Source organism: Lissotriton helveticus, chromosome 12 (assembly GCF_964261635.1).
Source record: "Lissotriton helveticus chromosome 12, aLisHel1.1, whole genome shotgun sequence".
NCBI lineage: Eukaryota > Metazoa > Chordata > Amphibia > Caudata > Salamandridae > Lissotriton > Lissotriton helveticus.
The window spans coordinates 511,822,244-511,849,534 of record NC_136073.1 but is presented as its reverse complement, the minus strand read 5'-3'; the positions used below and the strand labels follow the sequence as shown (position 1 = coordinate 511,849,534).

General features: G+C 40.8%; 1 protein-coding gene across 1 annotated transcript in view; it reads left to right on the top strand.

Annotated features, from left to right (window-relative positions):
* Nucleotides 1-27,291, top strand: part of CDH8 (cadherin 8) — a 780,636-nt gene that overhangs the window by 538,294 nt on the left and 215,051 nt on the right. The window contains exons 5-6 of the mRNA XM_078668530.1: nucleotides 15,979-16,166; nucleotides 24,297-24,550. Coding sequence (XP_078524656.1) covers nucleotides 15,979-16,166; nucleotides 24,297-24,550 — 442 coding nt within the window. The remainder of the gene's footprint in view (nucleotides 1-15,978; nucleotides 16,167-24,296; nucleotides 24,551-27,291) is intronic.

Sequence of the window (27,291 nt, the reverse complement as noted above, 5' to 3'; positions counted from 1 at the left end):
GTGAGCGAAGTCACAACGAAGGTTGTCATCGAGTTCATGCAAGAGTTATTTGTCAGGGAAGGGCTACCCAGCAGCCTACTCACAGACAATGGGGTACAATTGTGTTCCAAAGAGATGGAAGACTTCCTGGAGGGGAGAGGTATCACTCACAAATGGTGTGCCTGTATCACCCCGAGACCAACGGCATGATCAAGCGTTTCAATAAAACCCTCAAGGAAAGCATCCAACTAGCAAAGGCCAGTGGATTAAGCTGGAAGGAAGAAATATGGAGGCGGATGGAAGCGTACAGATTCACCCCGCACCAAACAACGGGAGTCACCCCCTTCGAGTTGCTCCGGGCAAGAGTACCAAACACCAAGCTATCCCCAGGATGGATGGGGTGGCACAAGGGATGGTCTGATCACTCAAAAGAAGCGAAAAGCCTGGAGAAACAAGAGGGAGCCATGATGGAGAGGAAAGAAAGGTATGACCGGCTCAAATCAACACGGGAGGCCGAGTTCAAAGTAGGGGATAACATTAAGATCAGGACACCTACTGGTAGAGCAAGTTGGTCAGGATACAGTAGTCCAACCAAGATCACAAAACTGTTCAAGAATGCTGTGAAGACTCACGAGGGGAAGATTTGGAACCTGGGGAGAGTAGTGAGGTTTCACCCACCCGGGCATGACTCCAATAGTGTAGGGGAGGGGAAAAGTGATGTGGGAGAGAGCGAACGTGCAAACACGAGGAAGCCTTTGCCGGTCTCCCACCCAGGTGGTAGGTCTAGCAGGAGAGTGACCAGACCCCCCAGACATTTTGATCAATATGTTATGATGTGATTTTCTGTAATGCTACCGTTCTTCTGTTAACCCTCATGTTTCATTCCGCAGGGGAGGGGGATGTGTGGTATCTCCCACCTTTGTTTCCCCCCGGCGGCTCCGCATGTAATGGAGCTACTTGCGGTGACATCACTTAGAATGTCACCGCGATCAGCGTTCCAAGGCGAGCGCCGGGGGCGACTGTGTGAAGCTGACTCTGGCTAGAGGCTGTGGCTGAGGTCGTCAGGTTACCACGTATCTTAATAAATGTCAGAAGGTTATTCCAACAAAGCGTCTGTCTCATTCAGCGACCGCTTTCACATAGTACTTATTGGACAGTACACTTTATCCAAGTTATGTATGGGTAGAATAAGAAGAGTGGGCACGTTTTTTCACTTGTCACACAATAACTAATGGTGGTGGTTAGATTGGTTACAAATGACAGTGCCTGAAACAACAAAGAATAGTTTTACTGAGTATGTAAAAATGCACATTTAGAACAATTTAGTAAATGCAAATAGATCAAAGGAGCAGCTTTTCAAAGGTTTATGCGCAACATTGTGTTACTGAGCAAACCTATAACAAACCTAACAAAGCAGCAATGCAGTACAACATTATTTCTGTGATTATTCAGAACATTTATACCTCATAACACTAGCTCTAGTCATAATTAAACTATCTTTAACTTTATCATTCTAAACAAAAACCTATGATCTATTGCATACATTCCCTACGAGAGCAGATACTCCAATAGAAATAGCCAGGCTGGACTTGGGAGTCTGATCGAGCATTCATTTCCTCATTATGCTGGATTTTTAAATTGAGCCCACCAGGACATTTTATTATCTTGAATATGGCTTGAACTTAATAATTTTCCTGGCAATCAATATTGATAACATGTCTGTAATTTTATAAGATTGATTGTGAAACCTGAACAGTTTAGTGACTATCATTAAATAAATATATCATTGTTAGGGTTTTGAAGCAAGTTAAAGAATGTTGCATAAAATATCATTAATGGAAACACAAAGAAGGGGTCAAGTGAGATTTTAAGGACCAGCAGGTACATACCACCAAAAAGTAAACTTAAACACAAGCTACTATACCCATGTTTACATTTTTTGTAATCAATAGGTTCAGCTGAAAGCCAATGTTTCTGACAAGTGTGAAAAAAAAATATTTTTTAGGATGAAAACCCTCACCCACCTTAAGGTGGCATACTTCATTACAGGGTTCCTCCTCACACCACAACTAAAGTTGTGGTGTGGGCTACAACTCCTAAAATTAGGATGTCTTAAATGGTACCCTATGAGAGTAAGATGCATGGATGAGTTTAGCATAGTACAACAGTATATGCAATGTGAAATTAAAATATTGCCACATTAGACTATGATTTTCTTTTACTGTTTGGGGCAGGATTAAACACAAAGCGAATGATGTAGGGAAAAATGTAGGGAATTATTTATGTATCCATTACCATTTGGGGGTCAACATGTTTCTGCTCTAAGATTACCCTTCAATAAGGTGCAGGGTTATTCATCAGGACCTATATCTAGATCAACACTCTGCTGTGTATTGCAAAATGTGCTATTTAGTGCAAATGGAGTTAACTTGCGATGCAACCAGTGGCCCCAGAGATTAAGGGAATCCACATCTCATGGACATGTAGGGAAAAAGATATAGACAGAACATCAAATAATCAGCCTGAAATCCTGGCAAGCCAACAACATGTGCCTAGTGAAATGTGGCTCAATTAGTGCACCCCGCAAACCACATGAGAAACCAGACTTGCTTATCATGTGTGGTGACCAAACAGTGTTGACTGTGAAAACATTCTAGGTGTCTGGTCTTACCCTCAGTAGTTGGGGTTGAATGCCTCTGAGAGAGAGGGTGAGTTCCAGTGGAGGAGAGGGAGGCCATTCCCATACTTGGCAGCAAGGTAGGAGAAGGAGTGACCTCCACTGTTGCTTCAGCGGATACGGATGTGCAAGGGAAAGGGAGGCAGGGCAAAGGTGTCTGAAGTGAAGGTGGAATCTAAAGCATCAGTCCATGAACGTTGGTCCTTGATCGTGGGGGGCTTTGTAGGTGTGGAGCAGCATCTTGATTTAACATCTCTTCTAGATGGGGAGCCAGTGAAGTTTCCTAAGTTATAGCATAGTATACCCTAATATTCTACAGCAACAAATTCGCCACATCCCCCAACAATATCAAAAAGATCAAAAACAGCAGCCTGGCTATTCGCCTAGCACTAGCTCAATAATAGAATTCTCTCTCTATAGGCCTCATTATCATTGTATCTATCCATGTCTTCAGCAGCAATTGAAATACCATATTCACAGATGGCAGGCAAGCACCATCCCAATTCTCCCCACACACTTCACAGTGGATCCAGGGCTACTCAGAACATTGAGAATAATGCATGCTTCCCTATCCTGACATAGACCAGTTATTTTAGGAAATGCAAACCTCTGCAGGATTGTCATGTCAATAGTGCAAAGCTGTTCAGTATCCTTGAAACACAAGTTGTATAGCACTCTAACAAAAACAGTGCAAGGGGTTCAAGCTAAACCATAACCACACACATACATAAAAAAACAACTACTTGAAAAATCTAGCATGAAATATTTTATTAAGACAGGTTGTTTACACCCAAGATCACGTCAGTAGTAGCTGTGATTAAAAATACAGCTAATGTAAATATTCTATAGAGCGATATTTGTGGGTTTTTAGTATCGTCTAAGCAAATCATAGTTACTCTCCAGTAATTCGCTTTAGACCTGATGGAATAGTCAATGGTATCCTCTTTCTATATTTTCAATTCAATAATTATTCAAAATTCACTATTAAGCCATTTTAATTATGCACACAAGAGCATCCCTCAGAGGGACAATAAAGCTGACTATGTGCTCCAAACAGTATTTTGTAAACTGCATCAAAACACAAATACATGTGACTTTTTCAGTGAATATACTCACAGTTAGGATTGTCATTTATTATTGTTTTTCAGTATGCGATGGGACATTAGAGTAAATCCAACATCCCTCCATGGGGACTTCCAATCAGGGAACATGCAATAACTCTTCCTTACAGTAATAAAAGTCCTCAACAACCGCGCTTCAATTCTAGATCTGGAAAGTAAACTCCAGGAGCAGAAAATCTGAGCTCTACCTGCAACAGTGCCTTCAAAGACTCTCTCTACGGCGCTAAAGCACACAACCTATCACACATTCAGTAAGCCACAGAAAATCTGAGTCAAACAGCACATACCTGAGCCTTTAACTCAGAAAAATGTCAAAGCAACTCAAACAACAATATCAGGTGAATGTCTTCTTGTAGCAGTTTGTATGTACCCTTTGCTGCAGACAACATTGGTTGCACCGAGTTTGAAATGTCCAACTATTCCATAAAAATATAATTTTCTAGTCTGATGGATACGCCTGACTAGGAACTCTGAAATATGCAGGAGTAGCAATGGTGTCTGAGATCTCCATCTGTAGTTAGAGGAGGTTTCTGAAAAGTTGACAAAGTGCACATGTTAATTGTGAAGCTAGTGAATTACTGGTTTGCTACTTATACTCAAGTGTATTGGTTGGAATGATAAGTCTCGAATATGTTGATGCTTTTGTTGAGTTGAGTGTTGGTCTAAGCTATTCATTAATCCAACTTTTTGTTGCTTGTGTTAAGAATTGTCGTCTTTAAACATGGGCTAAATAAGACCCAGTTCTTAAGTGACGTCTGCTGTGGCACAGTTATATGATATTTAGGTATGTTACAAAACAAAAGGCATTAGTAAATTCAACATGCCCATTGACAGAATCATTATTATTTGAAATACATGATCATTAATTGCATTGTTGAAACTTTGGGTGTGGGAACTGAACATGGAATTGTGGCACCGGGATCATGGCCATGCCAACTGCAGTCAATGCTGTTAAACTCTAAGTGTGGATAATATTGAACAATTTGCTAGTAATATACAATCTTGACAGGTTTGCACATTTACTTCTGTAAAGGCAGCAATAAATGAATTCCAAAATGGGTTGTGAAAGCAGTTGCCAAGATATTTCCTGTGGGCTTGGGGAGACCTTTCCTTGTGGTGATAAAGGTTATATGTCTAAATTGACAATGTATATGTAAATGAACAATTGCTCCTTTACCAGTTAAGATTTTCAGTTGAAAACTCCGACAAGTTGAAATAAAAACTTGTCTTATGTCTAGAAATCTATGATTGGCACAAACTTCCAAGAATACTGAAGGGATTATTTTTAAATGTCGTAAAAGCTGAAATCTACTCCATGGGGGTCGTTTTTTTACGTTTTTTGACATGATTGCTCTTTTTTACAATGTCCTTTCGAGTCATCCAGATGTGAAACCAATTTGAAGCAAAAGTAACTATGTTCCCTTCAGAGTTATGGCTCATCATTACTAAATCCTCTGTGTCTAACCACCAAGGGCCAAGGGGCAATTGATTTGGCAGAGTTGTTCTGATATGTCTGTAGTTCATTCATTCATTCATTTTAAAAATTCAGCCATACACTATGTTTGCCATCTTAGAAACATCCTCGCCGCCATCCACGTCTAGTAGCTTTAGGATTCTCTCAAACTAAACGCCACTAAAAGCAGCAATATTGCTGAATTTCAAGTAAAAACATGAAAGTAGGAGAAAATCTTAAAACCTCCTATGTTACACTAAAGAATCTGGACAAAGCTCCCATACAATTGCTGGCATGCATGTGTCTATGGTTTTTTGAAAAAATAAGAACATTTCTTTTCACTTTGCATCTCACCTCATCCTAACACTTCCCCACTGATCACTCATGTCCAATTACAAACTCTCTTCAATTTCCTTCTCCTGTGGTTGCCAATAGATTGTTATGGCCGGCAGTAGTGTAACCGCCACAAGACTTGTGTATTAATTAATTAATTCATGTAACTTTGGTTTTAGATACTTAGAGGGTCGTTTAGAGTTTAGCACAGAAGGAACCCTTCCTCTTTTTTCTTCAGCCTGGGAAATATCTTGCTAAACAGCAGTGCAAACATATATGAGGGATTTAAGAGGCGTTTTCGCTTTGGAAATCATGGCAGGTTACCGCCAGGTGGTAGAGTGATTTCTATCCCACAGTCTGTTATGGAAATGCCTGAATTTAAAATGATTTCTAATAAATACAGATTCTCACTTTAATAGTAAATAAAGCTAATGAAAGCAGCAAATGTGACGTCATTGGAATGCAACAAACTTAATTTCTGACCTTTCCGGTCATTGCTGTTTGCATACATCCCTTTCTGAAACACATGTAAAACGCAAAATACTCCTCATTTCTATTCATCAAAGAGTCATCATGAAAACTAAAAAGGAATTCCCAGAAGAGATGTTATCACTTCCGTGAACATTAGTTATGGTAGAAACCGATACTAGAACAATACATAGTATCATATGACCCAAATATGGGATGAAATTGGAAGATTTGCAAGGTAATAATAATACAGATCCTCAGCAGAACACCTGCCACATTTGAAATTTGACTCTATAATAAAAGTATAGCCAAATCCTCCAATAGAAGGAAGGTTTATTAAAAAAAATACAATGTAAAATGATGTAATAGTTCCGATTCCCTGCTATAACACTCCAACTTGTTTATAACAGATCAAGTTATAGATGGATAACATTGAATAATGAGGTTTTTCACAGAGGGGTTCGGAGTGACATCAACGGAACAAAATTTGAGCTGTCTTTAATGCCACTCTAAAACATGATGTGAAATACATTGCAGTTATTCAGTCTTTATCTGTCTATATCTTTATGTAATGTATGCCCTCCCAAAAACATCTACTGATTCTTTCACGGTCTATGAAGATACATAGAAGAAACATGCCTTCTCACAGTCTCCTAAAGATAAGGAAAACCTGTTCCCCGTACCCCTTGCATTTACCCACCCTAGGAAATACCTGATTTCCTTCCATCCATTAAAAGGTGTGGAGAAGAATGCTCGCAATAAGCCTAACCACTGGCAAAGCCTCAATGTAGCATTCCAACTCATCATTCTTTTGCCCATCATGCCACCTCAGTTTGGACCCAGCCATATGCATATCAGTCTTGACCCTGGAACAGTAGTAACGATCCAGCCTGAACTGCCAGGCCATGTTCCCCCTGAACTGCAACACAAGCATCTCACGCCATACCCGAATAATGAGGCTCAATATGAGCGAAACTAGTCTTGGCGCGCTTCTGTTCTGGTTCTGGGAGGCTGCCTTGAGTGATTACCAGTGACTTAGATTAATTTAGGCATTCCATCATCACCTTTTTATATACTCCTGCCTTCCATGCCCACAACCCTTTACATATATTCCCCCTTGGCCAAATTAAAAAAAGATTTACCTGGTGTCATGCCACTCCGCTCTCACATAAGAAAATAACCAGCACCATGATGACAGTTGCTTTGTGAAAGCAGGTGGTCTACAGGGGCTTGCTTTTGTCTGTCTGCCCAGTTGTGCAGATAAGAAAATTTGGAAGTTGGTACAGGTACTGCTGATACCTTGTTCACCCACACTCCCTCTAGATACCTGGGAGAGGTGGTAAAATGTAGGTGTGACCACCAGACACCTTTCTGTCACATCACTCAGGTCTCCACACACATGGGTGAGGTGGAAGAACACAGGAAACATAGCACCTCCCCTAATTACATCACAGCATTCGTAAACAAATGGTGCCATTGGTAGCAATTCATAAATATTCTGCCAGCCGGGTATTGACCTCAATGATTTAAACCTGAGCAACAAGACATTTCTCAATCACAGTTTGGCCAGCTTTTTGAGATGAAGCACCTACCCCTTTTCGATAATGTAAGTGCCAACAAGCACTGGTTCAAAGAAAAGGTTGATGACTAGAATATTTCCTTTTTTTGCTTCTAAGATCTTAAATTGTTGCAGTGGTAAAGTTGTGCATTTAAAAAGATCTAGGTGTTTTCCATGATACCTCTCTCTAATACATTCATACCTCAATGTTATTTTCCATTTGTACATTCATTAGTGATAAGTGAGGCAATGTGATTGAATGCAAAATGTTTACATCTATTAATCAACAGGAGATCGATTCTTTTGGGACCCACACAAGTGAAGAATGAATTTATTTGGAGACTAGTGACAGCTTTTGTTTGTAGAAGCCACCTCACCTGGATTTGTAATTCAAACCTTTACAGGTGTAAGGATGGCTAGAGTATTTATTTGTGTCCTAAATGAGTTTGAACAAAAACTTTCCTGGAAGGATACAAAAATGCAATGCAAGTTGTTGTGAAGTTTTCTTATCTCTCCCTTTCTTATAATAAGATTATCCAAAAGCTTAGGCACGGTTCAACAATGCAAAACTATTACACCTACATCAATATTGTATACACCCAATTTAGATCCCTTGTCAAATTGAATTTCAAAAAAGTATAGGAAAGTAAAAATGGAACTGGGACCAACTGTTCCACAGAAAGCAATAGAAACCAATACCGATTTACAGGGATAGTTGGGTCCAAGCCAGATTTTTATTAAACAAGTTTATTCTTGCATAAATCCTGATTAATTTCTCTCAGGCATTTCGATCATTTTTCTTTTCTTCCACACACGACTTTCACATAATTTTTGTCAACGAGGACTCGTTAAACAGAAAATGTCTCTTGAGAACTGTGAAACTGGATGTGTGCTGAAGCAGCACGTATTGTGCAAGTACATATTCCGTCGTCGTCTAAAAAAAATGTAAGTCAAATGCATTGAGCAGGTATCTTGTAGGACTTTTATAGCCACTTAACGTTTCCATAAGGGTGGTTGTCCAGCTGTATTTTCTGTAAATTTCACAAATATTACCTACTTTCCATAAAAAAATCACATATTCCTGGAAATCCCTGATATCTAAGAAAATAATTGAAGCATGAAAAGGAAATCGACACGCGAGTTCACACAGCTTGAGCTGTGGGTTTGACTGGGTGAAAACAGTTGCCTTCATAGACAAAACATTTTGAGAGACCAACAATTTCAGTTGTGTTTGGATCAAGGCTGTATATGACAAGGTCTCCACAGGGTCAAGTAAGCAGGGTTCCAGGCATTGTTGAAGGTGTTTGCAGAGCAGAAAAAAATTCCTCTTAGTGGAAGTTGTCATTCAATGGATACTGTTGGAGGAGAGGTTGTTGGGTGTATTAAATGGCTTCCTCAGTCATCAGGGCTGAGCTTAGAATTAAAATCAACCCTGCCAAAAATTTTCAAATCAGCCCCAGTTCCTTATTCTCTATGGGGCATATTACCAAGGCCGTCGAAATGAAATTATCGCCGCTTTTGCATCCGTTTTCAGCCTCAAAGCGGCGATAATTTATTCGCTCTTTTAGCAAGCTGTCGCTAACATCAGTTAGCGACAGCTTTTAGGTGATAGCGAGCAGTTTGGGGACCGCTTTGCATGTCAGCGATATTTATCGCTAATGACATGCAAAGTGGGCGTACCCAACCTGTTAGCGACTGAAAGCAGTCGCTAACATCGCTATCGCCTATTATCAATGCAGGCGTGGGGACAAAAAAATTCACGCTATGCGCGAATATCGCTGAAAACTAACGCCTGCTAAGACCAGTTCTTAGCCTGCATATCCAATGGGAGGTGGATATTCAGGCTAAGTCCCTATTAGCGATAATGCCTGAATATCGCTGGATTTCCAGCGATATTCAAACATTTTACCGCTATCGCCGGATATTTTATCGCTTTGGAGATAAGTGCTGCTAATAGCACGTTATCTCTGCGATAAAATCCGGCGATGCGCGGCGATTAAAAAAATTTCGCTACGCTTATTTAGCGATAAATATCGCTAGTTGTTGATAATATGCCCCTATATTCTCTCGCTCTTTCTCTTGCATTCTATCTCAACTGCTCCTGCGTCCATGAATGCTGAGGAGCTGCAGACAGAGGCATTGGCTTTTAACATTCAACATCTGCCTCTAAATTCTCCAATCCCCCAGGAAGATTCCTGATAGGATAAATGATCAATCTTGCCCGATGGTCATTAAATGTTTTGTAAACGTCTTCCAGCACACACAACTCTACCAGCCAATACAATTTTATGGAAGCCGCAATTTGCCCTAAGGGGTCATATTTTATTTATTTGAAAACTTTTATATAGTGCAAACTTGGCCCATGCGTACATCAGAGCACTTTACAAGATGAAGAGATAATGACATACAACAATATGGTGTGGTGGTGGTGAATGATCTTTGAAGAGTTGTCGAGATGACATGAAATGCCTTCAGAGGTTGTCTTCACATCTTTCTCAGAAAGATTGATGCTGGACAATGGTTTCAAGAGCTTCATGAATTCTTGGAAAAATAATTGGGAGACTAATCTTCATTAAGAGTGGTACCAAGTAGACCTTAAATACTATTCACTGGAATATCAATAATGTAAGAAATTGAGTTATTGGTTGAGGGGTGAAAAGGTTGTCAAGCAGCAGCCTCAATTCTTTTCAGGGGGAAGTCACAAGCAAACTCTAAATAAAACTGTTCAATCCTTGAATAGCTTGGCACAGAGCAAGAAGGCTTAACTCAAAGGCAATGTAAAAAGTATTTTTGCACCACGTCAAACAGTAACATAGTTGGAGCACACCACCATAGTTGCCCAATCCAATTAGTAGAACAGGAGATATTCAATTTCAAAGATTTTAGTGAAAATAGTTCCATAAGGCGTAAAGTGCCAACTGTGGCTATCTGGTCATGCCAGACCAAGACAAAGTCACAAGCTCAGGCTGACCACGATGGAGAAAGGGGCCGGCTGCAGGGACCCAGTTAGGCATGCTGAACAAAGTACCTTCAATTAGGGTTTGTGGAGCATTGTGAGAATCCATGTCACAGATGTGTTGCACAGTCAAAAGCATGCATCGGGACACAGATGCGTCAAGGCTGCGGTGCAAAGTCCTGCTATGTCGTTATTGAAGATCCCATCGACAAGGGCTTGCCTTCCTAAGTCCGTAGTCTGGGATGCATCGAGTCGGAAAGGTGCTGTGATGCACCTGTTCCGAAGAGCTGTGAAGCTGCGATGCAGAGTCCGGTACAGCTGTTGAGGCTGCTGTCGATGAGGGATGTGAGGGCCTGCGCCGAGGAAGCATCATGCAGTGGTGGTTTCGATGGGTGACAGGTTACGATGCAGGTCTTGCAGGAGTTTTGATTTGTGCAGCAGCAGCAATGCACCAGTTTTGCTCGGGGTTGCACCACGCAGCCGGAGATGTATCGCACTGTTAGGTCCACAAAGATTGCAGATCACCTTAGGTCCACTTTCCAACGGTGCAGGATGGGGTAACACCACTTGGCAGGGTAGGTTCACAGTTGGCAGAGTCCAGATGCAAGGTTTTTGTAGCCTTCTGCCCCTGAAGCTCAAGCCAGAAGGCCAGGGAACTAGCCCTTTGAGTCACTCTGGGATTCTGAGTTTAAGAGATGTCGGTCCATTGCTTCTATCCTCAGCAGGAGTGCAACACACAGAAGGTCAACACAGCAAAGCAGTGCACAGCAAGGCAGTAGTCTAACAGAGTGCAGTCCATTAGAGAGATAGTCTTCCAGCAGCACAGCAGTCCTTCTTCCTGGTCCACAGGTTCAAAAGTGTACTAAAGTGGTGGTGTCTGAGGTCCAGTATATATACCCAGTTGTGCCTTTGAAGTGAGGGAGACACTTCTAGAAGTTTCCCTTTGAAATCCCCAAGCATCCTGCCTTCCCTGCCTTGGCTCCAGACTACCCACAGGGGGCATGCAGTCTTTTGTGTGTAGGCAGGATACAGTGTATTCAATTGTAAATAGGGTTGTGCTATGCTTCTGCCTCCCATCATGCCAGTGAAGGCCCATTCAGGCACACCTAAGCTTCCTATTTCACAATAGCAATTTCAAAACTGTAATTTAAAATATGACTAAACTTTAAATTATGATTTTAAATTAGGTTTTCAGAGACACCAAACATGAGCTGGTTACCTCTTCCTATTTTGTCAATTACACTCAGTAGTGAAAAATGTATTTAAGAGTTTTTCACTACCAAGACATGTAAAACTTAAAGATACTTGCACTAGCTTTTAAATACACTGCACCATGCACTCTGGGCTGTCCCTAGGGGTGGCTTTCATATAGAAAAAGGAAAGATGTGGGCCAGGCAAATTGTCCATTTTGCAAGGCCAACATTGCAGCTTAAAATTGCACACACAGTCTTGGCAACCAAGATTGGAAAGGATAGAGGTGGAGAGGATGTAGCCTTATGGCTAGAGCAGTTGACCTCGAAGCTGGGGCACCGGGTTTGAGTTTTGGCAGGGACTCCCAAGACCCTGTGATTCTGGGTAAATCACAATTCCCAGCTCCTAACAAAAATGTATGTGTCCTTGTGTAACGAAACTAGTGCTCATGTACAGCTCTCTGATACCTGATATCTTCAGGTTGAGTTCACACTATATAAACCCCCCTCCCCAAAAAAAAGCCTGGGACATGTTTTAAAGAGACACTTAAATGGGTGGCAAATCAATATTTCAAGCCCAACAATAGCAGCTAATTTAAAGGTCCTGGGCACATGTAGTGACACTTTACTAGGTGTTCACAAGTAAATAACATTTTCCAATTGGAAAGAAGCCAATATTACCATATTTTAAAGAGAGAATACATGCACCTTAGCACTGGTTATCAGTTGTAAAGACCTAAGTCCTAAGACCAGCAATAATGAGGCCAGTATAATGGAAGAGGAAGGCCAGATGTCTGGGGGAAGATGACCCTAAGTCTGACAGGTCTATCAGATAAACATTCCCTAGCCCCAGTAGAACACTTGCTGATTTTATGCCAATGTCTAACAAGTATGCATTAAGATAAACTCAGGCTTAGAAAAGGCATGATGCCAGTGCAAATGATATACCTCTGCAATATTGTTTGTTCCCTCTGTTTCTCTTAACTCCCCAGCTACCAGTTGTAAGACATTAGGTTGTTAGTTGAAAGGGGTGAGAGTCCCAGTCAAGCAATCAACACAGCTCGTGTCAGGGCGAACCATAAAAGCCACTAAATAAACCTGTGCTTAACCCTTTCGGAGTTTACGTCAGAACTAGTCAGTTTAGAGGCAATTTGTAAATGATTTGCACAAGAAAATCCAAATCTAATTTAGAAAGAGAGAGTTTAATAAATGTATTGATACCAAAATGACAAAAATCAAATGAGTATGACTGTAGTTATGAACTTTAAACATTTCAGGTAAAAATACAACCAAAAAGCAAAAAGCGCATTAGTGGTTATTTGGCTCAGCCAGTCCGGATCAAAGCCATAAATTGAGGCAGACTGCAATGACATGCAGGTCGGATACAGGGGCAGATCTGTCTCGGTGAAGAGCTTACCTTCTCACACAGTCCAAGTCCATGTGAGGAGCTTCACCAAGAACTTTGCATGGGTGGGGACTGCAACAAGATTGTTGTTGGCATGAAGTGAAGGTCAATGTTAGAGCTTTGAGATGGTGGGAGACAAGGGCAGTCATTTCTGATGTGAAAAGACCAAAACAGCTGGATTTTCCCCTGAAGTCCAGTTATTGCAGTTTGGAGAAATACACTCTGGTACCAGCCAATGGTCCAGGAACTGGGGAATCACCTCTTGGGGATCAACACTCACTCCAGAAGAGGCCAGCAGCAGTGCTAATGCAGGTCCAGTTGGTGCTGGTGAGCTGGGCAGTAGAAGGGAAGGTCACTAGAAACTTGTTGTGTCCCTTTAGTTCAAACAGGACAGCAGCCAAATTACCCTGGGTTTAGGGCAAGATGGTCAAGTGTTCCTTCTTTAGACAGCAAGGCAGTCTGAATCTTCTCAGGTACAGGAGTATTCTAGTGAGGGTTCCGTGGCTGTCACTTTTATACACAGTGCCAGCCTTTGGGTGGGGGGGCACTCTGTTTGTCTACCGCTAAAATGGTTGGTATCAGCTCTCCTCCTTCCCTGGGTCTGGTCCCAAACTGTCTAGGGTAACCAAAGCCACGCATGCCCAGGTCTGGGCAATATTTGCAAGTGAATGGGCAGGCAGCAACAAAAGTCTGGAAGGGGGTGGGTACAGTGCTCAGGTTTTATTTTGAAGCTCAGGAATGGTCGAATATAAACAACATGCCATCCTGCTCAGGAGAGTTACAGCCTCCTCACACCCTCTGCCCTTTGGTCCCCTGTCCGGAAGGAATATACATCACACTACAGGAGATCAGTTAAAGTTATGAGACCCTGGACATTTGTGGAAAGCACATGTGGCTTAGGCAGGAAAATGCAACTCACTAAAAGGGCTATTTTCAGAGTAGTAACTTAAAATCCGACTCTGCCATTAAGAGGATTTTAAATTACACTTCAAATGAGTGGAAAAATTAATCCTTCATCTCCTCCGAAACTGAAGTTATCACTTATGAAGTGTAATAAGGTAACCCAGTATCAGTCTATCGGAGTATTAGCCTTGCTACAGTGAAAACCAACTTTGGAAGTGTTTACCCTGTCAGGTATTAAAAAGGAAGGTTTAGGACTGGCAAAAGGTTTATTTTGCTAGGTCAAAATAGTTGTTTTTTAAGATGCTCATACAGACTGCAAGGGCTGGCCTGTAGATGTGCATTACAGGGCTATTGTAGTGGATGGCACAATGAGTTCTGCAGCCCACTGGTAGCATTCCATTTACAGGCCCTGAATACATGTAGTGTCTTTTGCTAGGGACTTATACATAACTTAAATGTATCAATCAAGCACATACCAATTTTACCATGTTTGGAAGGGAGAGCACAAGCAGTTTACCACTGGTTGGCAGGAGTAGAGTGCACAGAGTCTGAAAAGCCAAAAATACTGATTTAGTAAAAGGAAGGCAAACATTTGTGGGGACCCTGCACAAAAGGCCAGGTTCAACGCCTGTACTTGAAGCTTATTTGTATGTGGGACTCCAACAACCGGAAAACAAAGCACCCCCCAACAGAAAAGGGATGCTACTGTGCTTATAGATAAAGCAGGAATCTGACTTACCCAGCTCTAGTGAGCCTTAGCACCACCAATCCCAGCCTTTATTTACGATAGCCAAAATGGGTTTTTGCTTTTACTGATGCACACGATTATGGCTGCTTAACAAACCTACTACACTTTCTTAGCAAAGTGAAATCGCTCTGCTTTACTCCACAGTTAAGGTTTTCTGTCTTGCTTTGTTCCATCAAAGGCAGCTCAAAAAATCTTTACTAAGTCAAGTAGGAGGAAATCAATCCAATGAAAACGATTTGTTTAATCTCTAATAACAGAAGCTGGACAGGTAAATAACTGGAGCAGAGCTGTTACAGTTCAACTGGAAATTAAACAAAAAGTAAGTTTCTTGATAAACGAAGACAGAAAAGAGCAGGAGCGTGAGACAAAACTATTTTAAGGAAAGGAGGGCAACAAAGATAGAGACTTTCTGAATTTTAATTGAGTGCGGGGCTCCGATCCAATTCAGTAATAAAATCGGGTTAATCAAAATCCCCCCCACTGCCAATCATGATAAGAAAAAAATACACACACAAAAGAGACTCTGCAGAATGAAAGTCTCTTAAATATTTTAACAAACACATGTAGTTCTCATTGATGCAAACATTTTATATTTTCATACGGATTTTATGCAGATGCTCAGGTGATGAGTGCAATCATATCTTCGCTAAAAAAAATGTAAGACTTTCTTTTTTTATGTAATATCCTTAAATACTTAGATAAGATGAAAAGATCTTTGCAGTGTATTAAACATTACATCTCGTGGTGGTAGAAAGGGCTTAATATTTTACGTTCAGCAACATTGAACATCCCGGAGGAAGTGGTGAGGATAATTTAACAAGCGAGTGGAGGCACAATCACATATTGTACTCTCGAAACTGCCATGTATTTTCATATGAGGTACAGGAACATTAAGCAGCTTTAAGTACACATTCGTTTTAAATTTGTTTTCAAAATGCATACGGTGTATCTCTCAAGGGTGCTCTTTGTGAAGCACAATTCTGTTGAAAGCTTATATCCTCTCTACCTGTCTCAGAAATAATCCGCTGGCGTGGACTTGTCTATTTAAATCGAGTGTCACTTTTTATTATGATATATTATTGTTCTCTCCTAGACAAAGAAATTCATGAAATGTAGATATAAAAAACTGCAAGGTAATGTCCTAATGCACACAATGTTGATGTTGGATCTTTTCTCATCTCTGTAAGGTCAGTATCAGTTCACAGTACCAGAGGATGTTGCTCTTGGAGGTTCAGTTGGAAGGGTGAAAGCAAATGACCGAGACATTGGAGACAATGCAAAGTCATCATTTGATATTATAGATGGAGATGGAATGGATATATTTGAAGTCACAACAGATTCCCAGACACAAGACGGCATTATACGACTACGAAAGGTATGGCACAATCGAGTTCAGACGGGACTCACAATGTACAAATGATACAACTGCTTATACTTGTACTGCATGTCATACATTGTGTTAATTCTGACTGTTATTTGCTCCCCGGGGAAGAATAGTAGGAGCCGCAGCATTAGTCAAATCAATGCCGTCCTAACGCCTGGGCACGCTGGGCAGTTGCCCAGAGGCTCCACAAGCATAGGAGTCTCATACAGACCAGAATTTAAGACTAATTTTCTGTTAAACATTTTAAGTCCTGTGAGTGGTTGTGTAGCCAGGGCTTAGTTCACTGCTTGGCCCGGGGGCCTATAATGCTGTTAAGACAGCCATGAGTCAAATAGTGGTGATAGTCTAGTTCCAACATATCTAAAGACGAATAACTGAAGGAACTCTATAGTTAATTCTGTGCGTTTGCCCCTTCTCCCCCCATTGCAAGGTATGTGGCCGCATGTGTGTCTTTCGAGTATGAAGGACAAATGGGGACTGAGCCCTTTGGGGTTCACAAGATAGACCCATTAAGGTGCTGTGTATGGCAGACATGGCACTCGAGCAATTAAATGCCACTTCTGACTGCCCCCTTACGACTTCTTTTCTGTTCTACTTCACATCTCACATTAGTCTTTACCAGAATGTATTCCTCTGTGCAATACTGTATGTTTCTGGACTTAATTGCACATTTGATTATTGTAAAGTGTTTGTTGACCAGGAATATGGCTCATTGCTATAACTGTTAGAAAATGTTGAAATGTTCCAATAAACACTGTGCAAATTATGCCCTAATATGTGTTGAAATTCTTCATCACAATTTATACTGTTAATATGGTTTATTGTATTTGATTAGCAATTACATCAAGTTTTGAGAAAGAACCGATCACATAGAGGCCCATATTGACAGAAAAAAAAATGAAGAATGTTTTGATTTGTGAACAACCAATCAAAAATGTAATGCTTGAAAAAATAGTATTGGATTTTTTCCATCAAAACTCAAAGAAAAAAGACATTAGTTGCAGAATAGAACATCGCTTCCCCAATGTTCTAGAAGGAAAATCAAGTAGAACTTATTATTAGTAACATTTCAATTTGCAGGAACAAAGGGGCTGGAACTTGAAAATGTGAAAGCAGAGCAGGATAGAGCAAGGAATCCTCTTGAAAGCTCTAATGAAAGCAAAACATAATGCCAGGAGATTACATCAGTGCAAAATGTACTGATTAAAAGAAAGAAGCTCATTGAGCATTGATCAGCCTTTGTGCTAAAATGAAGATTAAAAAAAATAAATAGAAGATTCAGGGACTCCATCTTCCACAACTCATCCATGCAATGTTCTGTAGTGCTTTGTCTGAGTGCTACTATATTCTCTTCATAAGTGTAAGAAGAGGATTAACCTGTACTATGTTGATAAAACACTATTAAGCAGTGCTACCTAGGAATTGTTTATACCTCTAAACTTATAAGTAGCATTCATCGTTATTTTAGGGATCTAGTACAATCAATTATCGAATGCCTTCCAGCCAATGGCATAGGAATGCACTCGTGAAACCATCAAGAAGAGATTGGCTATATAAATCTACTTGGAAGAAAGCAGAGGAGCCTGGTAAATGGGAACAGTTTTTCGGTAATGAATATCTATATTGGACTTGCTTCGTACCAAATGCCTCATTGTGAGTGCTATGGTAAGTGTCAAATTGTGCACAAATAGTGACTGCCAATTTTTTTTATCTTACTGTTGATGCAAAGTATATTTAGTCACAAGCCAAGCTGTACAAGACGTATTATATATATGAATTAGAAAAATAGAAAATACTTTTATTATAATGCTAACCTAACACTGTGTGGCAACACATCAATGTTCGTCCATATATATGTATGTGGAATAATTTCTAATACAAAATACAACAACCATTACTCTTAGAAATGGTGATCTCTAGTTGGCAGTGGCTTGTGTCCTGTCCAAGTAGGGACCCTTCCTTCTAATCAGGGTAAGGGAGTTACACACACCCAAGATAAACCCTGATCACCTCCATGGCACTTGGCACGAGCAGCCAGGCTTATTTCAGAGACAATGCATCGAATATTTGTACAGAACACACCCAGCAACACAGTGAAAACACTACAAATGGACACCAAACCAATTTAGAAACATAAACAATCTTTTTCCAAACCAAATAAGACCAAAAAAACAAAAATCCAACATACATAACTGAAAATATCTTTTTTAAAAAGGTTTAAGCAATCCTGTTGATAGAACTCTATGGATGCAATGATTTTAGCACAAAGTACATTTGATGTGTCAAAATCCACAAGGACAAACTGTAGCAGAGGAGGGACGCATCGGAAAACACAGTGATGCATTGGTTCTTGGCTCCCTGGGGAAGTGTTGCATCAGTTCTTCTGCGTGCAGGAGAAGTGTTGGGTTGGTTCCAGACTTTAAGGAGAAGCGACACCTTGAAATCAAAGGCAATTCTGGTCTGCAGGTGATGCGGTGGAGAACTTGGCACATAGGTGCAAAGCGTGGAAATCCAGATGTGCTGGGGGTCAATGCGGCGGGGACAAACAGACGCTGAATCGATTCTTTAAGCCATGGACCAGTGATGCATTGATTCTTTCAGCCGCACAGCAGGACCTGCGTCGAAGTCAGTGCATTGGTCTCGGACATCCGAGACCTGGTGCGTTGGACTCATGCTGCAGAGGTTCTTCATGTCATGAACAGGCGCTGCTTCGATTTATTTGGCCACCTGGCAGCAGTGCATGGAAACTTCTCCAGCATGGAGGTGCTATGTTAGAAAAACAAGTGCTGGAAGGGTGATACGTCTATTTTGCAGTGTTTTGTAGTTGCAACTACCTCAAGGGCCAAGAATTGGAATTCGCACCACTTGTCAGGTCAGAACTCCCAGTAGTGGAGTTCAGGGGTGCTGCCGGTGAAGTCTTTGATGGCTTTGAGACTTCCAACAAAGAAACAAGCCCTTGGAGAACCTTGGAAGCAGGATGTAGAAAGCAAAGAACAGTCCTTTCACTCCAAGGACAGAAACAGTAAGCAGCAGACCAGCACAACAAAGCAACAGGCAGAGTGGCAGTCCCTCCTACAACATCCAGCTCGTCTTTCTGTCAAATGTCCTCAGTCCAGAAGTGGTCTGATTTGGGGTGTCAGAGGTTCAATACGTATACCCCTTTTGGCTTTTGAAGTAGACATACTTCAAAGGAAAGTCTTTTTTCTCCACAAGATCCTGCCTTGCCCTGCCTTGGCTCCAGACACACTAAAGGGGGGTGGAGACAGCATTGTGAGAGGCCAGACAGAGACCTATTTAGGTGTCCGTGACAAATCCTCCCACCACTCTAGTTCAGGAAGACCCACCAGCCTGGTGATGGGCCATCAGGATAAGCAGGGCACACCTCAGCTCCCTTTGGGTGACTGTCTAAAGTAAATGCACAAACAACTGAGCTGTCAGTCTAAGCCAGACAGTAATTCTACAGGCAGGCAGAGCTGCACAGGATGGTAAAGCAAGAAAATTCCCACATTCTAAAAGTGACATTTTCAAACACACCATTAAAAAAAATCTTTGCTAAAATATGTGTTTTTAAATCTTGAGCTCAGAGAGTCCTAACTTCAAATCTCTAGCTCTTCTCAATTGAAAGTTACACTTGTAAAATATTAGAAGGCATCTCCAATGATAACCTACAGACGAGCTAGTCCTTGCAATAGTGAAAAACGAAATTGGCAGTACCTGTCCTACCTTTCACATACACTGCACCCTGCCCGTGGGGGTACCTTAGGCCTGCCTTAGGGGCGCCTTACATATAGTAAAAGGGAGGGCTTGGGCCTGGCAAATGGGTGTACTTGCCAGGTCGAAATGGCAGTTTAAAACTGCACTCACAGACACTGCAATGACAGGTCAGAGACACGTTTACCGGGCTACTCATGTGGGTGACACAACCAGTGCCGCAGGCCCACAAGTAGCACTAGATTTACAGGTCTTGGGCACACACAGTGCACTTTACTAGGGACTTACCAGTAAATCAAATATGCCAATCATATATAACAAATTATAATTACCATTTACACCAGAGCGTGTGCACTTTAGCACTATTTAGCATTTGTAAAGTGCCCAGAGTTCCAGAGCCAACAAAAACAGGTCAGAAAAAATAGGAGAAAGAAGGAAAAATGTTTGGGGAGAACCCTACAAAAAGGGCCAGGTCCAACTGTTACAATATGATTGAACTGTGTTATTCTATACAGCGAGCATCACAGATATTATGTCTTACATTTTGTTTCCCAATAATACAAGGATTATGTATCAAATATAGGGCTCAATAGTGTTGTATGATCTCAGTGATCACAGCTGATACAGCCAACATGTGTTTCATCTTGAAGACTTTTTCTGGGCTATCAAGACAAGTTTGAAGCATGGACTTAGAAAAAGGTGCTTCAATGTCAGTCAGTCAGAGATAACTTTATTTCAATGTCATAGAACTTTGATCTATAACATATACAAATATTCATAAAAATCACAAGAGTAACCAAAATCGTTTTAGGGTCCCAGTCTTCTGTTGTGTGTTATCTCTTTGGCAGAGACTGCAATGGCGTGGGTCACATACGCCAGGTGTTTGGATCCAGGTCACATAGTCCAGGTATTTGGATCCTGGGACAGATTCCTATGTGAGCCATGCCATTGCAGACTCTTGTGTTTTTTTATTACATGTGTATAATACTTTTCAAAGCACTTGGTTTTTATTCCAGACATTCAGATCTTTATATTTTTGGTCTACTTTCAGTTGTAATCCTAGGTACACCTCATGGTAGCAGGTATGTAGTCTGTTGTAGTACCAAATGAAACTTTAACCTGGCTCCATATCGCAGTTACCACTTTAATGTTTTGGGATTGTGCGGGTACTCTTCCACATCTACTTTTTTGATGGTTTCTTCCATATATGTATTCATCCATAAAGCTATTCACAGAACGGCACCCAAAATATGTCATATAGAGAGAACCATGTTTAAACTTGCTCTTGTTCACCAATGGTGAATATTGCATAGGTAAACACCAACATAAATATACACATACATATTACACTTCTTATTTAAAAATGTAGTTTATGGCATCTTTTTGTTATATATCAAGTCATTTCCCTGCACAAGTTGAAAAAACTGCTGGCAGGGTGAACGTACTAATAATAATGTAGTGCACTTTAAGTTATTTAAAGTCTGCTACAAAATCAATAGGGATTGTAGTGGAAAGAAAAGCTAAATGTTCCTCCCAAGCTTTGATCAATTAGGCAGTGACCATATTACAGGGATGGATCTCAGTGTCATCGCCATTTCTGCTTTGTAAGTGAATCCACATTGTGGTGCACTTACTAATACAATCAGAATAGCAGTAGCTAAACGCAGTTGTGGAAAAGACTGTACAAAAAAAATGCAAATTAAGTATTCTGTGCATGAATGTGATACATAACACTGCAGATATAATCACAGCTTTGAGTAATAAATAGAGATAACCAAACAGAAATGTACGGAAACACACTTTTTAAATGCGTTGATATTGCTGTGTAATGTATTGCAACATATATATACACTTACTAACCCCATGCGGGCGCCGAAGCGCTTCACAGATATGCTGCTTAGAAAACTTTAGATGATGCATTTCGACCACCAGCACACACTAGAAACTGTACTAAGGCTGAAGAGATCAGACTAATTTCCTGACAGTGCTCACTGCAATAAGAATTGAAAGAGTAGATGCTCGTAGAAGGCAATGCAGCAGATAAATATTGTATTTTTTAGGGATAATGATGGCTCTGAATTTCCAGTCCATTGTTAATAACCCTTAGACAAGGAGAGTAACCATTGCTCAAGTGTCATTGCCTGACCTGAGCAACAAGGAAAACTCAGAAAATGGCCCATATGTGCTGAACTTATCAAACCTAACACTATAAGTGTACGTAAATGTATGAAAAATAAATTATGACTATGTGCACAACAAGGTTACATATGAAATTAAACTTTTATTTGAAATTAAAACACTGATAAATAAAAGTGATGAGAAATTCCAAAGTTATAGCTCAAATGACATTGAGAAGATCACTAAGAAAGCAAGTGGAAAAATTAAGCAACACAAAAGTAGTAGGAGAGATATATATCCCATAACACATTCATGGGCATAGTCACAACAGAATTGGGGAGCGTGGTGTTACATCACAATTGGTAATGATGCGCTCCGACATTCTGAAAACGCAGGGATGTGCCGTATGTGTGCTGCATTGTGCAGTACATAGAGGTGTTGCAGCTAGTCATTATATAATGATTGTTTATGTGCAGGAAGGGACACCTTTCTGCACATGAACAATCCCTAATGGCGATATGCTCCTGCAGCACACATAGAAGCAGCAAAAACAAGAAGTTAATAATTTCTCCTTGTTGCGTCAGTTTAAGACCAGGTTTTCTCTGGTCTTATTTTTGGCGGTGCCCCATGTTTACCACATCCGTGTAAATAGCGTCAAAAAGCAATGGGTGTTGCGGTGGAGCGCACCTTCCACTCTAAGTGCAATGGGAATAGGGTTATTATTTACATGGCAGTGTAAAGCCATGTTAAGTGGAATAACGCTGCCTTCTAAATAAAGCAAAAGGGTTATTGCCACCAGAAAGTCAAAAAAAGTGATGTTCTGGTGGTGATAACCCCTTGTGAATATGTCCCTCTGTGTTGAGAAAGTTGCATACAAAGAAGCTGATATTCAAAAGCCACACGAGAAAGGCACTTTGTAGTACGAATCCCAAAATGTCTCCTCAAGCCTAGATCGTGTGGTCCCTTTTTAATTTCAATGCAGCCGGGAATGACAGCTACCAGCCCTTTCTGAATACAAAATCTGCAGTAAACCCACAAACCTGGTAAGTTTCATCCAAAAACTCAAGCGGCTGAGACAAGTGAAAATCTCTGAGACAGAACCTGGAATAAATACGGGGCTATCACACAAAGAATTACTGAATTACCCAACTGTTACCCCCAATACCACCAAACGCTCCCAGTAATTATTCTTACCTCTAGCAATGTTAACTCAGAGGGGTGGAGTTAACAGTACCAAGCCCTGCTTCCTTGTAATACACGATATGTCTTCAAATCTACAGGTGTTTTTAATAGTACACATTCCATTATTATGTCAGTTTGCTATGCGCAGGACTGGTCCCATGAGCATTTGTTACTTTGGAAATAATACAGTATTTCTAAAGCGCGAACTAATCACCCCTCAGGGTCTCAAGGGCTATCGGGGAGATTAAGTGATTATTGCCCAGGGTCACATGGTGCTGGGCTGAGGTGCTGCGGGTGCCAAGGATCGAACCAAGAACCACGTATTTGAGAATCAGCCGCACTTGCTGCTGCACCACACCTCTCCCACAACATGTTGAAATGTTTCCACGTGATGTGTAGTATCAATAGTGATTCCTCTTGACATATCTTTGGATGGAAATAGCCGGCTTCTGGATTTAAAAAAAATACATCAGTATAAAAAAAATATCATTACAATGTGCCCATTTGGAAAAGCATAAAAGGACTGCTTCATGTATCCCAGATAACAGTGATAGAGGGTCAATGGGAAATAGTGTGGACAATGAATACTGGGTGTTCTCTGTAATACTCTCCCTCTGGGGTTAATGCTCCCTATGCCTGTAGAATGATTGCCAGACTTTCACATTTGCCAGTGTCCCCTGTAAATAATAAAATATTTACAACACGCAATGGTTCTCGACGGTATCACCTTATCTTGGACATGCAGGATGCTTATTAAGCACCCTGCAATATGCAGGCAAATCCATCGCCAGCACAATTGCCGTAGCTATCTAAAGTGGAATCTTGATGGTGAATGTGTTGACATGAAATATTTAGAAACGTCCAAACTGAATGAAAGAGGACAAAGAACAAAAACGCAAAGAAAACCCTTTCGTATTAAAAAAAAAAAGTACAATTTGCACACTATTTACAGGTAGGTTTCAAATGAAAATAATTAGCAGTAACTATGATTGTATAGAAGTTCTCCCAGTGTGTTTAAATGTTCATACTTTTCTTCCACCAGCATTTATTCAGGAGTTCTTGCTTTTGCCGTCATTAGTGAAAGACATTTTTCTTTGTCATTCCTAACAGCCTCTTGACTTTGAGAGTAAAAAATTCTATATTCTGAAGGTAGAAGCCGCCAACGTTAATATTGATCCACGCTTCATCGGCGGGGTGCCGTTCAAAGACACAGCAACGGTTAAAATTACAGTGGAGGACTCTGATGAGCCGCCGGTTTTTTCATCGCCCACTTATCTCCTGGAAGTGCATGAAAACACTGCTATTAACACCGTGATTGGTCAGGTGACTGCGCGGGACCCGGATGCGACTTCCAGCCCTATAAGGTACCGCCATCATGTTAGCGCGCGCAAGGTTGCTGACAGAATACTTAGTGGATTAATTGTACTATAGACTGTGCAAGGGAGTGTGACAGGCAGTTTAAAGCTGTCGCTTTTCCAGGGTTTTAGGAAACTGAAAGCACTCTCGGTGACAGAATCCTGTTAGTCTCAGCGTGACTTTTGGTATGTGTCAGGTTTCTATTGTAACTAAAAACAACAGAATTATAAATACCATACATTTATTTATTCTGACAACACGCCTGGATGGTAGAAATCGCACACACCGTATCTGGATTAGCATTTATTTTAATTGTTTTCTGTTCCATTTCTTTCTTCTCTGACAAATGCATGAGCAACTGTCAAGAATAGAATAATTTGTTTTTGATGCGTATGTGCCATTCAAAGAACATCTTTTTTGCCTCCGCTGCAGGCGTGTTCTTAATTTTCTTGTTGTTTTGATGGTGGCAATAATGTCTACATTTTAATTAGAAACTTTACAATGTATGTCCTCCTGGAGGTATTTTTCGAAACAAGCCACCTGTTTTTTATTCCTAAACGAGCTTGAACCAGATTCATTAGGACCTTTTTTACTATGGGCCCCCATTCAGAAATACCCAACCCGTAATAAATAAAAAAATATATTAACTATGTAAAATTAAATAGATTATCCGTTTCTATGGTAATTCATTACATTTTGACAGAGTGAAAGGGGTTTATTCAGAGACAGTTGGGGTGCCACAATGCCCGGCCCCGGGGAACAGATAGTCCCAGACTAGGCATTCCCCCGGGGGTAATCGTGCTGGGGTAAACAGGACATGGGTAGGGATAGGTGGGTAGAGGGAATGGGCGGGTCATGCAGGAGGAACATAAGGATCCCTGACCTGCCACTTCCGGATCCTGTGCACCATTGGGAAGGGTTTTTTTTTTTTCTAGGGTAGAGAAAGGTTTTGGCGGCCCACCCACCCTACATGTTGAAGAGGTTCCGGGTAAGATCCTTTATGTTGCAATTACGGTGTTTATTCTTCCAAAGTTAGGACAGGTTGCGGGGATGGTGGGTGGAAGTTTTGTGTGGTGGGGAGTCAAATGCGGGCTCTTCCGCACCCTTTGGGGGGAAGAAGAGAAGAGTGCTGGAGAAAATGCTGGGGTGGTACCTTGTCGGGGAACGATGGAACCAGGTAAGACGTTTGGGAATGAAAGTTTGTGGGAAGAGGTGAATGAACACGTGAGGTTGGGGGTTTTGGGCCTTAGCGACATCGTTGATATTATTTGTTAATAAAGTTGAAGTTATGCAAACGTCCTAATAAATTGGCCTCTTACGCTATTCATGGTGGAGTGTTTTTCAGTTAGCACGAAGGTTCCTACCTCTTGTGCTATCCTCCACAAAACCTTTTCCGGCAAACATGTATATTCATGAAGACATAATATGAAATTGAGTGGCCTGTGAAGTATAGCAGACCTTCAATTAATGTGTGTTTTTGATGCTCATAAACTCATTGCTCCATTATGCAAACATTTAGACTACAGCTTACTGATAAAATAAGCATAGTGGCATCTGAGAGCACACTAAGTATTCCTGCCACAAATACTAAACACCTTGGAAAGAGCATCCATATTTTTCATTGTATTTTTGTTCCTGTTCTCAAAAGGGGGGTTGTGCATTTGGGGAAAGATGACTACATAGGGCACAATTGACATTTTTTTCGATCTGAGCAAATGCAGAGTGGAAAAGCACTATTTCCGCATGTGCAAATTCATATATAAAATGCATGCAATTGTAATTGCATTTATATAGCCCTTACTACCCCTGATGAGGCGCCAACGTGCTTTTTTGGCGAGTTGCTCCCTTCTCCAGAACCCAAACAGAATTGTTGGGGAATTTGTGTAGGCAAATATGAAATTAATTTGAGCGGTGGATGTTAGTCTGTTAGTTGGATTGAAAAGGATAGTGGAGAGATAGAAGAGGGAAGGGTCTAGAAAGTGTTAGTGTTTTTTTTTTAGCTCACAGTAGTAGGAGGAGGTTTAGGATGAGTAAAAGGCGAGGTGGAGAGGGAGGAGTCAGAGGGAAAGGTTTAGAAAGGCCTGTTTGGAAGATCTGAGTAGTAAAATAGGTATGAGATGATGCAAGGAGGGGGATAGGAGGGAAAAGTCTAGAAAGGGTTATCTTGTGGATCATAGTAGTAGAATTGGGTTTGGGATTAGTCAGAAAGTGGAGGTAGCGAGTATTTTGAGAGAGGTATAGGGTGAGAAATAGGGTAGGGCTTTGGAGCTGCTGAATTAAAAGTAAAATAATACATATAAAGATACATAAGTACATGGAAGGTATATATGTATAAGGAAATTAAAATATGTAGATTTAAGTTGTATTTAAAAAACTCAGACTTTCAAGTGTTGCTTTACTTTAAGTTAATTTATTTATTTTCTATGTTTTTTTTGTAATTCAGTAGTGACCCAATTGTAGGTAAATAGTTATGATAAAAGATTTACTTATGGGATTTTTAACAATTTACTAGATTTCTGTCTTACATTCCAGGCAGCTCTGAGGGGTTTAAAACGGGTTTTCTTATAGTAACTCCCCTCCAGTTGTCTCAGTACTGCCCCTGGTGCTGAGTCGCTCATAGCTACTTCAAAAATGGAGGGCGTTATCGCCCTGTCCTGATCTACTGGTATTGTCGATTTAGGCCTAAATAAAATGGTCATTTGCTGGAGCATTAAAGCCCAATAATAATATAGGAGATTGGGAACAGCCA